We start from the raw sequence: 12,668 nt of genomic DNA on the forward strand, positions 1-12,668 counted from the left end.
AGCGTAGCTATAGAGGGCTACACCCTGCATAGAAAGGACTGGGTGAGGAAGAAAGGTGAAAGCATTGCTTTCTATGTGAAAGAATAATAAACCTTCTTGGAGGCTGACATCAGCTCCAAAAATAGACAGCTTGAAACCCTTTGGGTCAAGTTGCAAAAGACCTAACTGTAAGTGTATACTACAGACCACCAAACCAGGGGAAGAACTCGATCTGGAATTCACCTGAGAATTAACTGAGGCTGTATATGCACTTGACATGGTCGTCACGGGCATTTTAATTATCCAGACATCTCCTGGGAGGAACACTCGGACAAGATGGATTGGTTGCAATCCTTCTTGACCTGTGTCGAAGACCTCTTCCTGACGCAGGAGGTGTATGGGCCAACCAGAGATGATGCTCTGCTACACTTGGTCCTGGCCAAAGGAGATGACCTGGTGACTGACTTATATACAGAGGGAAGTCTGGGCGATAGCAACCATGAAACCATCATGTTCACTGTCCAATGTAAGGCAGACAAGTCAGATAGCTGGATTGAAGTCTTGGACTTCAAAAATGCAAATTTCAACAAGCTTAGGTCACTAGTAGGGCAAGTGCTGTGGGACCAGGGACCGAAGGCGAAAGGTATGCATGAAGAGTGATTGTTCCTTAAGGACACGATCCTTGAAGCACAAAGGAAGTCCATTTCCATGAGAAGAAAAGGTAACAGAAGAGCTGGGAAGCCCTCTTGGTTAAACAGTGAAATCATGGTCCTCTTAAGAAAGAACAAAGAGGCTTATAAACAATGGAAGCTCGGGGCGGGCCCCAAGGAGGACTATTCCATGACAGCCCGCATTTGCAGGGAACAGATAAGAAAGGCTAAAGCAGTGACTGAACTTAGATTAGCAACAGAATCAAGGACAACAAGAAGTCCTTCTTTAGGTACATAGGGAACAGGAGGAAAAGAAATGGGAGTGTGGGGCCATTGCTCAACAACTCAGGAGAGCAGGTTACTGGCACCCAGGGGAAAGCTGAACTCCTGAATGACTACTTCACCGCAGTCTTTCACCGGACCATGGGGAAAACCATGCCAGGTAGAGTAGAGGATGAGCATAGTAGGAATAATCACCTTCCTACTATTGCTATAGAATTGGTGTATGATCAATTAATAAAATTAGACATATACAAGTCAGCAGGATCGGATTATCTTTATCTGAGATTGCTGAAGGAGCTGGCCGAAATCATTGCAGAACCCCTGGCAAAACTCTTCTACAACTCATGGAGTTCTGGAGAAGCCCCTGAGGACTGGAAGAGGGCCAATGTTGTGTCCATCCACAAGAAAGTCAGGAAGGAGGACCTAGGTAACTATAGGCCAATCAGCCTAACTTGCATCCTACGGAAAACCCTAGAAAAGTTCATCAAGGAGTCTATCTGCAATAAAATTGCAGTAGGTAAGATTCTGAATGACAGCCAGCATGGCTTCATTGCGGGGTGATCCCTCCTTACCAACCTCATCTCCTTCTATGACCAGGTAACTCACCACCTGGACATGAGACAGTAGGTTGACATTGTATACCTAGACTTCAAAAGGCCTTTGATCTAGTATCCCACGATGTCTTCACAAGAAAATTGGAGGATTGTGGGCTTAACTCCAAGACAGTCAGGGGGGTAAGAAACTGGTTGCAGGATAGGACCCAGAGAGTCATATTGAATGGATCTGTGTCCTCCTGGCAAGAAGTGGGCAGCGATGTCCCACGGGGTCAGTGCTCAGTCCAGTACTTTTCAACATCTTTATTAATGATTTGGATGTGGGGGTGAAGAACTTACTAGCCAAGTTTGTGGATGACACCAAGTAATGGGAAAGTGTGGTCATGCTTGAAGATAGGCTACAGTTACACGCAGACCTAGACAGGCTAGCAAATTAGGTAAATCGGAACCTGATGAAGTTCTATGTTGAGAAATGTAAAGTGCTCCACCTAGAGATGAGCAGCCCCAACACACCTACAGGCTTGGTGGCACCAAACTATCTAGCACCACAGTAAAAGAGTCCTGGGGGTAGTTATAAACCACAGAATGAATATGAGCCGGCAGTGCGATGCTGTAGCCAGTGGGGCAAATAATACTCTGGCATACATCAATCAATGCATCTCCAGTGAAAACAAGGTGATTCTTCCACTCTGCTCAGCCCTGGTGAAACCGCAGCTGAAGTACTGCCTCCAGTTCTGGGCACTGCACTTTAACAAGGACGTGGACAGGCTTGAGAGAGTCCAAAGAAGAGCCACCCATACGTTCAGAGTCTTAAAAGGCAAGCCATATAAGGAACGGCTGAGGGATCTGGGACTCTTCAGCCTGAAGAAAAACCTGGTAGCAGCTTACCACTGCACTAGGGGAGTACATCAAGGGCTCAGTGAGCAACTGTTCACCAGCACACCTGAGGGGAAAACCAAGAATAATGGCCACAAACTCCTGGAAGATCAATTCAGGCTCAACATTAGGAAAAACTTCTTCACAGTCAGGGTGTCCAGACTGTGGAATAAGCTCTCTCCAGAGGTGGTGCAATCACCTACCCTGGAAATCTTCAAGAGGAGAATGGACAGTCATCTTGCTGGAGTCACCTGACTCCCAGTTATCTTTCCTGCTTGGTGCAGGGGGCTGGACCCGATGATCTTCCAAGGTCCCTTCCAGCCTTACAATCTATGAATCCATGAATCTGCAGCAGCCAGGGAGCTGCTGCCACTCAGACACCAGATGTGTACATCCATGTCAGGGGCAGGCAAAGTCCAGCCCACAGGCTGGGTTAGGCCTGTGATAGACTCCATTTCCCAGCAGCCCCTGCCTGTGTCTCTGTGGCTGGTTTTCATGGAGACACCCAGGAGCAGCAGGGCTATGACAGCAGGCAGCCAGGGTTTCCATGGAGACCAGCCCCACAGCTGGGTGGGGAGCTGCTCCAGAACTGGGATCTTGCCGCAGTGACAGCGTGGTTTGGAGCTGGGGTAGAGCTGCAACCCACTGTCCACCTGCCCTGGGCAGGGGTGTGCAGGCAGTGGATTGCAGCTCTGCTGTGGCTCCAAACCACGTTGTCACCACTGCAAGATCTGAGACTAGGCCCTGAAGCAGCTCCCTGCCCATGCTGCTGGGCCGGTCTCCATGAAAACCTTGGCCCTGCGCTGTCACAGCACTACTACTACTGGGGTTTCCATGGAAACCGGTCACAGGGATGCAGGCAGGGGCTGCTGGGAAATGGAGTCCAGCTGCCAGCCAAATTTGCCATTTTGCCCATTCCTGATCTATGTGCTTCTGGCAGCTCCACACATCTTCACTCAGTAGTTGTTCTGCCAGAGTGTGAAGTGCACCTTGCAAGGCACCAGTTACTAAAAGGCCCAGAGCAGCTGGCAGAAGGCAGGGCAGTGTTTGCCTTCTGCCAGCTTCTAGAGAGTGGCAAAAGCATTGCTTTGCCTGGCAGAGGTGATGTAGCTCTGCCTGCAGAATGGATAGTTCTTCCACCACAGAGGGGCTTTGAGAATCAACACAGAGTTTTTGTGGAAGAATCGGAGGCCCTAATCAAGTTCAGCCAGCAAAATTGTATAGTGCAGCATAGGCCTAAGGTATCTCACGCCCACTATGGCACTGCTATTAAATCTAAAGTCCATTTCCATTAGATTTTAAGGGTGCATCTGCAGGAGACACTGACTGTGCAACAGCCAAAAAATACTGCACAGTAGCATGTCACAGCACAAAAAGTGCTAATACACTGCTGCACAGTATTACGAGGCTACTGCACAGTAGTGTCACCTAAAAGATGTTCAACAGCACTACTGCACAGTAACTCCAGTTATTGTGTATTTATTTTGTATTTGCTAATACAAGTACTAAATAAATGTGCAGTAACAACTGCACTGTAGCATCTCATGTAGACACACAAACTAAGGATGAAACTCAAGCCCTTCTGCTCCAAAAACATTGGATTGATTATCCCATCATCCTTCTGTAAATCAGAAGTAACTTTATTGAACTGTATAGAATTACACTAGCACAACAAAATCAGTGGATTATATCAGTATAACTAATATACAGTTCCAAAAGAGGATAAGCCACGTTGTTGTGTTACGCTGGCAGTGGAAACCAAGCTCATTGATATGTTGTTGGTGCACAAGCATCTTGTTGCAAAGATGACACTCCTTGAAAGGGAGTAAAGATCAAAAGAAACAAGATTAAAATATAGAAAGGTAAGGGGGAATGCAATAGAGAAACTGTGACGACAGTATTGGATAAGTATTTAGAAATAGGCTTGGTGCTGGCATGAAAGGGGTTGTACCACCTAAAAAGAAGGTGGATGGAGGCAGAAGAAAATATATGATTGATGCAGATGGTGAAAAGAAGTAAGAAAAGAAGGCTAGTAGATCATTTAAATGGAAGTGCAAGTGCAAATCTAGAAAAAAAATACATGTAAAAAAATTAAAGTGAATACAAAGATGGGAAGGGTGCTGCCAAACTTGAAGCAAAGAAGAGAGACCGTCCTAGTTTATATGTATCCTATTAGGGATACATGCCTAACAGAGCATGTCTACACATCCATTAACATGCTTTACTTAATGTGCATTACATGTTCTATCTCCATTGTGGGGTACCAGGAAAATGCACATTAGTCTGTCTTACTGCACATAAACTAAAGAACATGGGGTGCCTATACACAAGTAGAGAGGCTGCTCCGACGCACTGTAATTCAAGCACATTAGAGCAGACTCAGTTAATTCAGTCTGCTGCAGCATGGCAATTACCGCACTCCAGCAGCCTCCTGAGTCTCATGCGCCAGCATCCCCAGACTTCAAAACAGTGGTAGGGACACTTTATCTAAAATTCATTCAACAAGCTTTAGATAAGCACCACCATTTTGAAGCATGGGGACTCTGATACATGAGATACTCTGGGAGCTTTAATCAGAGTAGCTCTTGGAGCCATTTTAATTAGCCCCCTCCCCATAGACACACACATGCCCCCAGAGCATGTGTATAAACACCCAGTTTTTAAGTGACATTTAATGCACATTAGCCTATTTTAATGTGCATTAACTAAATAGCACAGTTTTTCAGTGATGCTTTAATGTGCATTAAAATAAACTAATGCAGAGTGGAGCCTGTCGGGGGATGGGGTGTGGGCTGGCTCTGAGGGCTTGGGCTCCAATGCCCCTCCCAGGAGTGTACACAGTAGTGGGAAGCCAGCACCACCCTGCAGCCCTCCTGAGCAAGCTGCCTATGGCCCTGTCCTGCTCTCCTCCCAGTCCCTGTGGCCATGTATTCCAGCCCCAGATCCCACGCCCCACGCACCACCCAAACTGGGCAGTAGCCCTAGCCCTGCCCAACTCCCTCCTTCCTTCCCTCCCTCACTATGGTGGCCTCAATTCCCACCCCCACCCCCACTTGCCAGACTTACCTGCAGGAGCTGCTCTCCAGGTTGCTTGGCAGCCATGTTCATGGCACCCCCCGCTGATCGTTCTTCTCCAGCTTTCCCCAGCACCTTGCAGGCTGGAATTCTGTCAGCCTGCAAAGGGAAACCCACCATTTCCTCCATTTCTGTAATTCAGAGAAGAAAATCTGGGGTTTTTCTCCTGAAAATAAGAACATCCAGGTTTTTCTCCTGAAAATGGGAAAATCCAGGTTTTACCAAGTTTGTCTGTGGTGAATGGAAAACCAGGATCCCTGATGATGTCTGTGGGAGACAGCTAAAGCAAATCAAGGCCACATGAACAAGAGGCAGGAACAGTATTTTAAATCTGGTGACTGATGAAAATCCCTTTTGGCCAAGCTGTCATTCTGATGTGGAACCTGGGTCTGAAATAACAGAGGATGAGGTTAGAGATACAGTCTAGAATGACAAGACAGTGGGACTTGATGCAGTGATGGCAGACATGGTAAAAGCTTTGGGTGAGAGGCATGGATCAGCCAAATAGTTAAAGCTGCATGGCAAGACAAAAGAATTCCTGAATATTGGCACAAATCTATCTTTGTCCCCATATGTACAAAGGGAACCATCCAAATAATTGAGACCAAGTTAGTGTCACAGGGAACTAAAATATTGGGATGCATCTTGGATGGGAGGAGTAGGAGAGTGGCTGAACTCTTACTCAAACAAAAATAGTTTGGCTTTAGGAAAAAGTGATGGCCCATCTAATGCCAAGTTTGTGATTTGATGGATGGAAGTAAAGCAGTTAGCATACTAATGGGAGAGCTTCTGAACTTTTCCAGTTCTGTCCCCAGAGATGGGTATCTAGAAGGGAGAAAACTGCTTCTGTAGAGGAAGGGAAGGAAAGTTGACATAAGATTCTTCACAGGTCAGACCAAAACTGAGAATTAATATATAGAGAGAGGAAAAAGAGTTGAGGTGACTGGTAAGGGTAGCTAAAAATGAAATATCAGAAATGAAGGTGGATAGCATTACAGAAAGAACAAACTATAGCAACCCACACGGACCTTGTTATGAGGAGAAGCACTGACTGCAGTGCAGGAGGGAAGAGTTTGGAGGATGCACCACAAGGTCAGTGTGTCTGTACATGGCATGAATATAAACTATTGTTGCAACATCTCTGTAAACAGTTCTCTTAATAAAGGATCAGTTTAATTTTACAAGCATAAATCCTTTTATGTTACAATCCAATATGTGTCAGATAAAAACAAAAACAGCTAGATAATATTGTCCTCGGAAGGAAACATGAGAGACATAGAAAAGCAATAGAGGACTTCATTGCACTATGATCTGTTACAGAAGCAATACTTCTACTTATTCATAAAGGGGACCTATACATGTGCCCAACGTCTGCTCTGATGCATGCTAATTAGCATGTGTCATAGTAGACTCATGAATCCTGTCTACTGCACCTAATTAGCATATTCCAGGAGCCTCAGCATCACATGTATTCATTGAACAAACTTTAGTTAAAGCGCCCCCGCTGCCAATTTTGAAGTGCAGGACGCTGAATATACAAGATGCTGCATGTACTTGAATTAGAGTGGCTCCCAAGAGCCCTGGAGCATGTGTAAAGATACCCAAAGTTACAGAACAACTGTAATTTAGCCTACACTAAAATTAATTGGGTAGGAGATCTTCCTACTCAGAGATAGCACTGAGAGGAAAATACTGCTTCTCTGCATCAGAACTGGAATTTTACAATACTTTTATCTGGTAGTGTCAGGTTAGAGAAAATACATGGTATACTTTCAAATAAAATAAGTTGAATGATTCTTGGAAAATTGTACCTTTATAATTGTCATACTGAGTTTTGCAGTAGTGAATTTAATTGCCTCTGAAAAAAAACCCTCTCTGCCACAACACCTCCTGACCTGCTTCTGGAATGATGTGACTGGTCTGTGTCCCAGAGCCACAACTGAGCCCCTCTGAATTTATTTTAAAATATCTACCCCTGGGTAAGTGCTGAAGCCACAACTACAATACTGCCTACCACTGTATCCTAGTATTTTATTAGACTTCATTTCTACACACAAATCAACACATTAGATGATAGACTTTTTTTTGCCCAAGTATGTACTACAGATGCTGTTCATTTTAATATTCCATTTTTGTAGGAGTGCTGGCTGTATATTTGTGGAAATGTTGCAAGGTCAGCCGTTGTTTCCAGGAGTTTCTGGTGCTCTTGAACAACTGCAGAAGATCTGGACAGTGAGTACAAAAACATCCCAAAAACTGAGAGAAAATGTCAGTAACTCAAACGTTTTGCAAAAAGTTATGTTCTCAGCATAGGTCCTTTACCCAGAGGAAATAATTTGGTTTTAAACTTCCAACCAGTGTGCTAAGTTTTTAGCTGTGTTTTATAAACCATTTTATATCTGGCAACTTTCTTACAGAGGTAAATCAAAATGACTTTCCTTTGATGCTTGTCGTCTCATCAAAAATTTAAACCCAATTAAACTGACATCAGATTGAAGAAGGTGTACAGTTACTGCAGATCTTGTTCCCTCTTTTTGTATGCTTCCTTGTCCATAGTATATAGTATATTTTTTGTTTTTACAAAGAGATGCTAGTAATTTCCATATCAGTTTACTTTGCTAATTTGTGATTGCAGCACTGAAAATAACAAACTCTAAAGACACATACCTCTTCCTTCCCACTGATTGACATTACTGTTAACATAAGCTGTGGGAGTAAATTCAGACTAGAGATGGTAAAAGTTAATTCTTTGTGGAAACATATGCTGCTGGACATTTATGAAAATTAGACAAAATAAACAAGGTCTGCCATCATTCTGTATAGTAGACCCTATTAGGAATTCTAATTTGGGTTTTTCATCTGCTTCCAGTTGGCAGCTAGACTTTGGAACAAAATCATGGGTCTATTGATCTCCATGGGTAATGGCAAAGAATCTGGGTCTCCTGGTTTCTGGGATATCTGGTACTCCAGTAAAAGCAAACAAAGCCAGCAAGAACAAATAGAGACTAGTAAGAGGATTCTAATGATGCCTACCAGGGATTTCCCTATGGGCTACAGAATTTCTAAATGAAAATTCATTTCTGTGACCCACTGTCTCCTAGCCTTTGTTTGTCTTGTTGAATGACCTGCAGCTCTTCCCACTTAGACTAAATCAATGTGGATGTGACTATTTTTTCACTGCTGTATATTACTGTTTGTTACTGACTTCAGAAAAATTAACCCTTTGGTTTTGGTTATATTTGGTGGCCAGTCCTTCCAGCCTCTGGGAAAATCTTTACCTTCCTTTCTGTGGACTTAACCCTCTGCAAGGGTTCTCTACGTGTAGTACCTTCCTACAAGTAGAGAATCCAAATGCCAGAACTCTGGCACTGCCACAGTAGAAAGATGGTCCTTTGGCCTCCAGCCTTTGTGAATTACCATCTAGTTTTCCCTTTTTAATTACTTTTATGAGCGTTCTGCCAGACAGCGTTCTGGGTGTCCAGCTAGAACATGTCAACCAAAGACAGATTGGTGATCCAGGGGCTTAAGGCAATAAGATAAGAGTTCAGTGTTTGTAACAAAATGTTTGACGTTTCTTTCCCAAACAAGAGAAATGGAGCAATGAACTACTAAACAAACAAAAACAATCCATAGTTGGCCAAAAAAAGGCTCAAAGCAAGGACAAGGTTCAAGATTCTTTAGTATGAAAAAAGATGTCCTCCCATTGCTAGAGGGAAAGCAGCTTGACAAATGTCCTATAGTTGAAGGATGATTGGACCAGTTTCATATATACAATATTATAACTACCTGTGTGGTTTAATATACTTTATTCTGTAAAGCACAGAAATAATATTTAAGAATAAGGAAGGAAGTTCTGAGTGCCATGAAATAGTAAATATATGACAAAGATGGATTCAAGTTGTTATACTTTCACATCTGGAATAAGAGTGCATTTAACTTAGATTTTCAACGTTGATTTGGAGTGTCCCCCTTGAAACAGCTTGGGTGCATGAATTTTAGAAATGTTTTGCATCTTCTAAAAAGTCAGTTCCTTTAAAATACCCAGTTTTGTTTTAAAAAAAATAAGGCACTCAAATCACTTTAGAAAACCTCAGTGTTCAGCCTTTGTGTCTGATTAGTTTCTTCTTCTAGGGCTGACTGAATAAACACCACCAAGGTATTTAGCTGGCTGGTAGGTGTAATGATAACTAGATTCAATGAATGTAGGTATATATCAGTGAGATGAACCAAACAATGAGCTTTATTTTGGAGCAGTACATAATTTCTGCAGACACTTAATCTAGCTCTGACTAACTGACTATCTTAACTGAGGGAAAATCTCCCAGTTCTCAACTTCTGTAGTATTCTAAGTAAGGGAGTGTCTCTCAATAATAACTTCTAGCACTATAGTGGGCAGTCCTGGCCCTATAAAATATTCTATAAAATATGCATTGATCCAATTGTATCACTGGGGCTGAGACTGTAAGTGAAATATATTTTACAAAAACCTTCTGTTGTACTTTCTTGTGGATAGTAAGTGGGTTGAGCTTAAGATAATTAGTCCAAGTTTCCAGGTGTCATATATGGATTTTGCATCAGATAGCTATGTATTTATGATCTGCTTTTTTGCTGCTACTGATTTCAGTGAGGCTTCATTAAAGTGGATACAGGAATCTACCACTCTGCTTCTAAGATTGGCTGGCTCCAAACTGTTGTTAAAAATGCTTCTCAGCTAAGGCACATATGGAGGATACCTCAGCAGACTGCTTTCTCAAAGCAGCTGTAGCACAGGGGAAGAGAAAGGCCTCCTATGTATGTTATTAGCATTTGTGTGAATTCATAATAAACCATTTTTTTAAATGAATTTTGATGAAGGTATTGCAACCTACTCTCAGGAAACAAAATCTAGGGCACCACAGACTCCCAGAACTGGACAAAGTATGCACTACTACCTACCAGTTCTGGTTCATGTAGCCATTACACTATGGTACTGAGGGCAGGCTAATTACTAGGCCTGTGCGAATAGAGAACTATTCAATTTGGGTTCAGATTCAGCTGATTCGGATGCCAGCGATTCAATTCAGAGCTCCGAATCAGTTTCCCACTTCCGTTTGGCCGAATCGGCTCCAAAGCTTCAGAGCTGATTCAGAGATTTGACCATAGGGTATAATGGGGAATCAATTAAATATCTATAATTTTGTTGTTTTTTGTCCGATTTAGATGAAACTTGCAGGGTGGTAGCCTCTGCTGAGGGCATGAAGTCTACCCCGTTTCAAGGAGATAGGTGTAGGGGTTTGGGAGAAACTGCACCCTAAATTCTTGCAAGCAAAACTCATGTCATGTGTGTGTATTAAGCCACAGCAGGATCAAAACTGCAGGGATGATAGCCCCCGGTGAGGCCACAAAACCTGCCAGGTTTCAAGGAGATAGGTGCAGGGGTTTGGGGGAAACTGCGCTGCAAGCTGCGGACAAACGAAACTCATGACATGGGTGACACTGTGTGTGTTAAGGCACAGCAGGGTGAAAGCTGAAGGTCTGTTAGCCCCTGCTGAGGCCACAAAGCCTGCCAGCTGCCAAGGAGATAGGTGTGAGACTTCTGGATTCTGGGGCCCTGCACCTCTAACTGCTGACAAGCAAAATTCGTGACATGGGTACTTGTGCAACTGTGTCCGTCTTGGGGCACAGGGGAGGGAAAACTACTGAAGGCCTGGCTGCTAGGCCCTGCTGCAGCCACAAAGCCTAGCAGCTGTTAAGGAAATAGGTGCAGCAGGGTTCTGGGGCCCTGCTCTCCTAGCTGTGGACAGACAAAACTTGTTTAATGAGTGCTTGTGTAACTGACTGTCTCTGTCTTGGGGCACTTGATTGTCTGTATTGATTATTTCCTCTCCTTAGTCTGTGGGTTTGTAGGTGTTAATCCTTGCTAATTAACTTGTCATCTAGTAGCTACTAGTAGCTAGCTACTGCTTATTGAGCTGGTCCCTGAGTGAATCATGATTAGTTGGTAACACAGTAGCTTAGCAGTCAGGCCTACAGTAGTACCCCCCCACCCCCCTTTCCACCTTCCCCCCGGTACCCAAAGACAGACACAGTTGCACAAGCACCCATGTCACGAGTTTTGCCTGTCAGCAGCCAGAGGTGCAGGGCCCCAGAACCCAGAAGCCCATGCACCTACCTCCTTGACAGCTGCCAGGCTTTGTGGCCTTAGCAGGGGCTAGCAGGCCTGAAGCTTTCACCCTGCTACGCCTTAACACGCAGTGTCACCCATGTCACAAGTTTTGCTTGTCCGCAGCTTAAGGTGCAGTTTCCCCCAAACCCTTGCACCTATCTCCTTGAAACTTGGCAGATTTTGTGGTATCACCAGGGGCTACCATCCCTGAAGTTTTCACCCCAATGTGGCTTACTACACACATGTGACACAGGTTTTGCTTTCAGAACTTTGTGGTGCAGTTTCCCCTGAACACCTGTACCTATCATCGTGAAACCTGGCACACCTCATGCTCTCAGCAGAGGCTACCATCCCTGCAAGTTTAATCTGAATCAGCCAAAAGGCAACAAAGTTATAGATAGTTCATTGATTCCCCATTATATCCTATGGGCAAATCTCCGAATCTTTTCCAAATCAATTTGGAAGCTCCAAATTGATTCGGAAAGCCTAAAGCTTCCTGCGATTTGATTCGGATTTGTAGATTCTGCTTCCAAATCATCTGAATCATCTCCGAATCTGAATCATAATCCGAAGCTTTGCACAGCCCTACTAATTACCTCTGCTAAGAGTTAGAAAACATCTGCGCTGCTTCTCAGTCAGGAAGTTTCCCACAGCTATTTTCTGAAATGGAAGCAGTTTAGCTGCATTTACATTGCACTGTGCTAAGGCTAATTAGATTTGTTTGTACTACAAGTAATTGGTGCTAAGAGGCAGAGCAATTATCCTAGGTGCAGCACCTTTTAAATGTGGTTATAGTATTTCCAGTTCTGAAGGTAGCCAGAAGTTAACCCAGATGCAGTATGGTCATACTCTTAGGGCGTATCCACATGTTGCCCTACGGCGATGTTGTTACTGCGCTGTGCTTTAGTACTTCTTTTTGGAAGAAGTGCAGTGTGATGCATGGTTATTTTTAGCATGCTTCGCCATAATGACACACTATAATGGGGGAGCGTGCTGCTACAGTGAAGTAGCTGCTGGATACATGTAGACCCCCATGGATATTAGTCATCACCATAGCATGTTGCTATGGCGACACAGCATCATGTGCAGATGTGCTCTTACAGTACC

General features: G+C 43.9%; 1 protein-coding gene and 1 long non-coding RNA gene across 3 annotated transcripts in view; one reads left to right on the forward strand and one right to left on the reverse strand.

The window, feature by feature from the left end:
• Positions 1 to 12,668, forward strand: part of CDK15 (cyclin dependent kinase 15) — a 79,240-nt gene that overhangs the window by 39,169 nt on the left and 27,403 nt on the right. Inside the window, exon 10 of the mRNA XM_090044762.1 lies at positions 7,555 to 7,648. Coding sequence (XP_089900888.1) covers positions 7,555 to 7,648 — 94 coding nt within the window. The remainder of the gene's footprint in view (positions 1 to 7,554; positions 7,649 to 12,668) is intronic.
• The window catches only part of LOC149867104 (uncharacterized), a 173,643-nt gene that overhangs the window by 28,356 nt on the left and 132,619 nt on the right, over positions 1 to 12,668 (reverse strand). For both annotated transcript variants that reach the window (XR_016441985.1, XR_016441986.1), the window contains exon 4: positions 5,408 to 5,515. This is a non-coding gene — a long non-coding RNA (uncharacterized LOC149867104). The remainder of the gene's footprint in view (positions 1 to 5,407; positions 5,516 to 12,668) is intronic.

The sequence above is a fragment of the Crocodylus siamensis genome, chromosome 4 (assembly GCF_052110815.1).
Source record: "Crocodylus siamensis isolate JL-2025a chromosome 4, ASM5211081v1, whole genome shotgun sequence".
NCBI lineage: Eukaryota > Metazoa > Chordata > Crocodylia > Crocodylidae > Crocodylus > Crocodylus siamensis.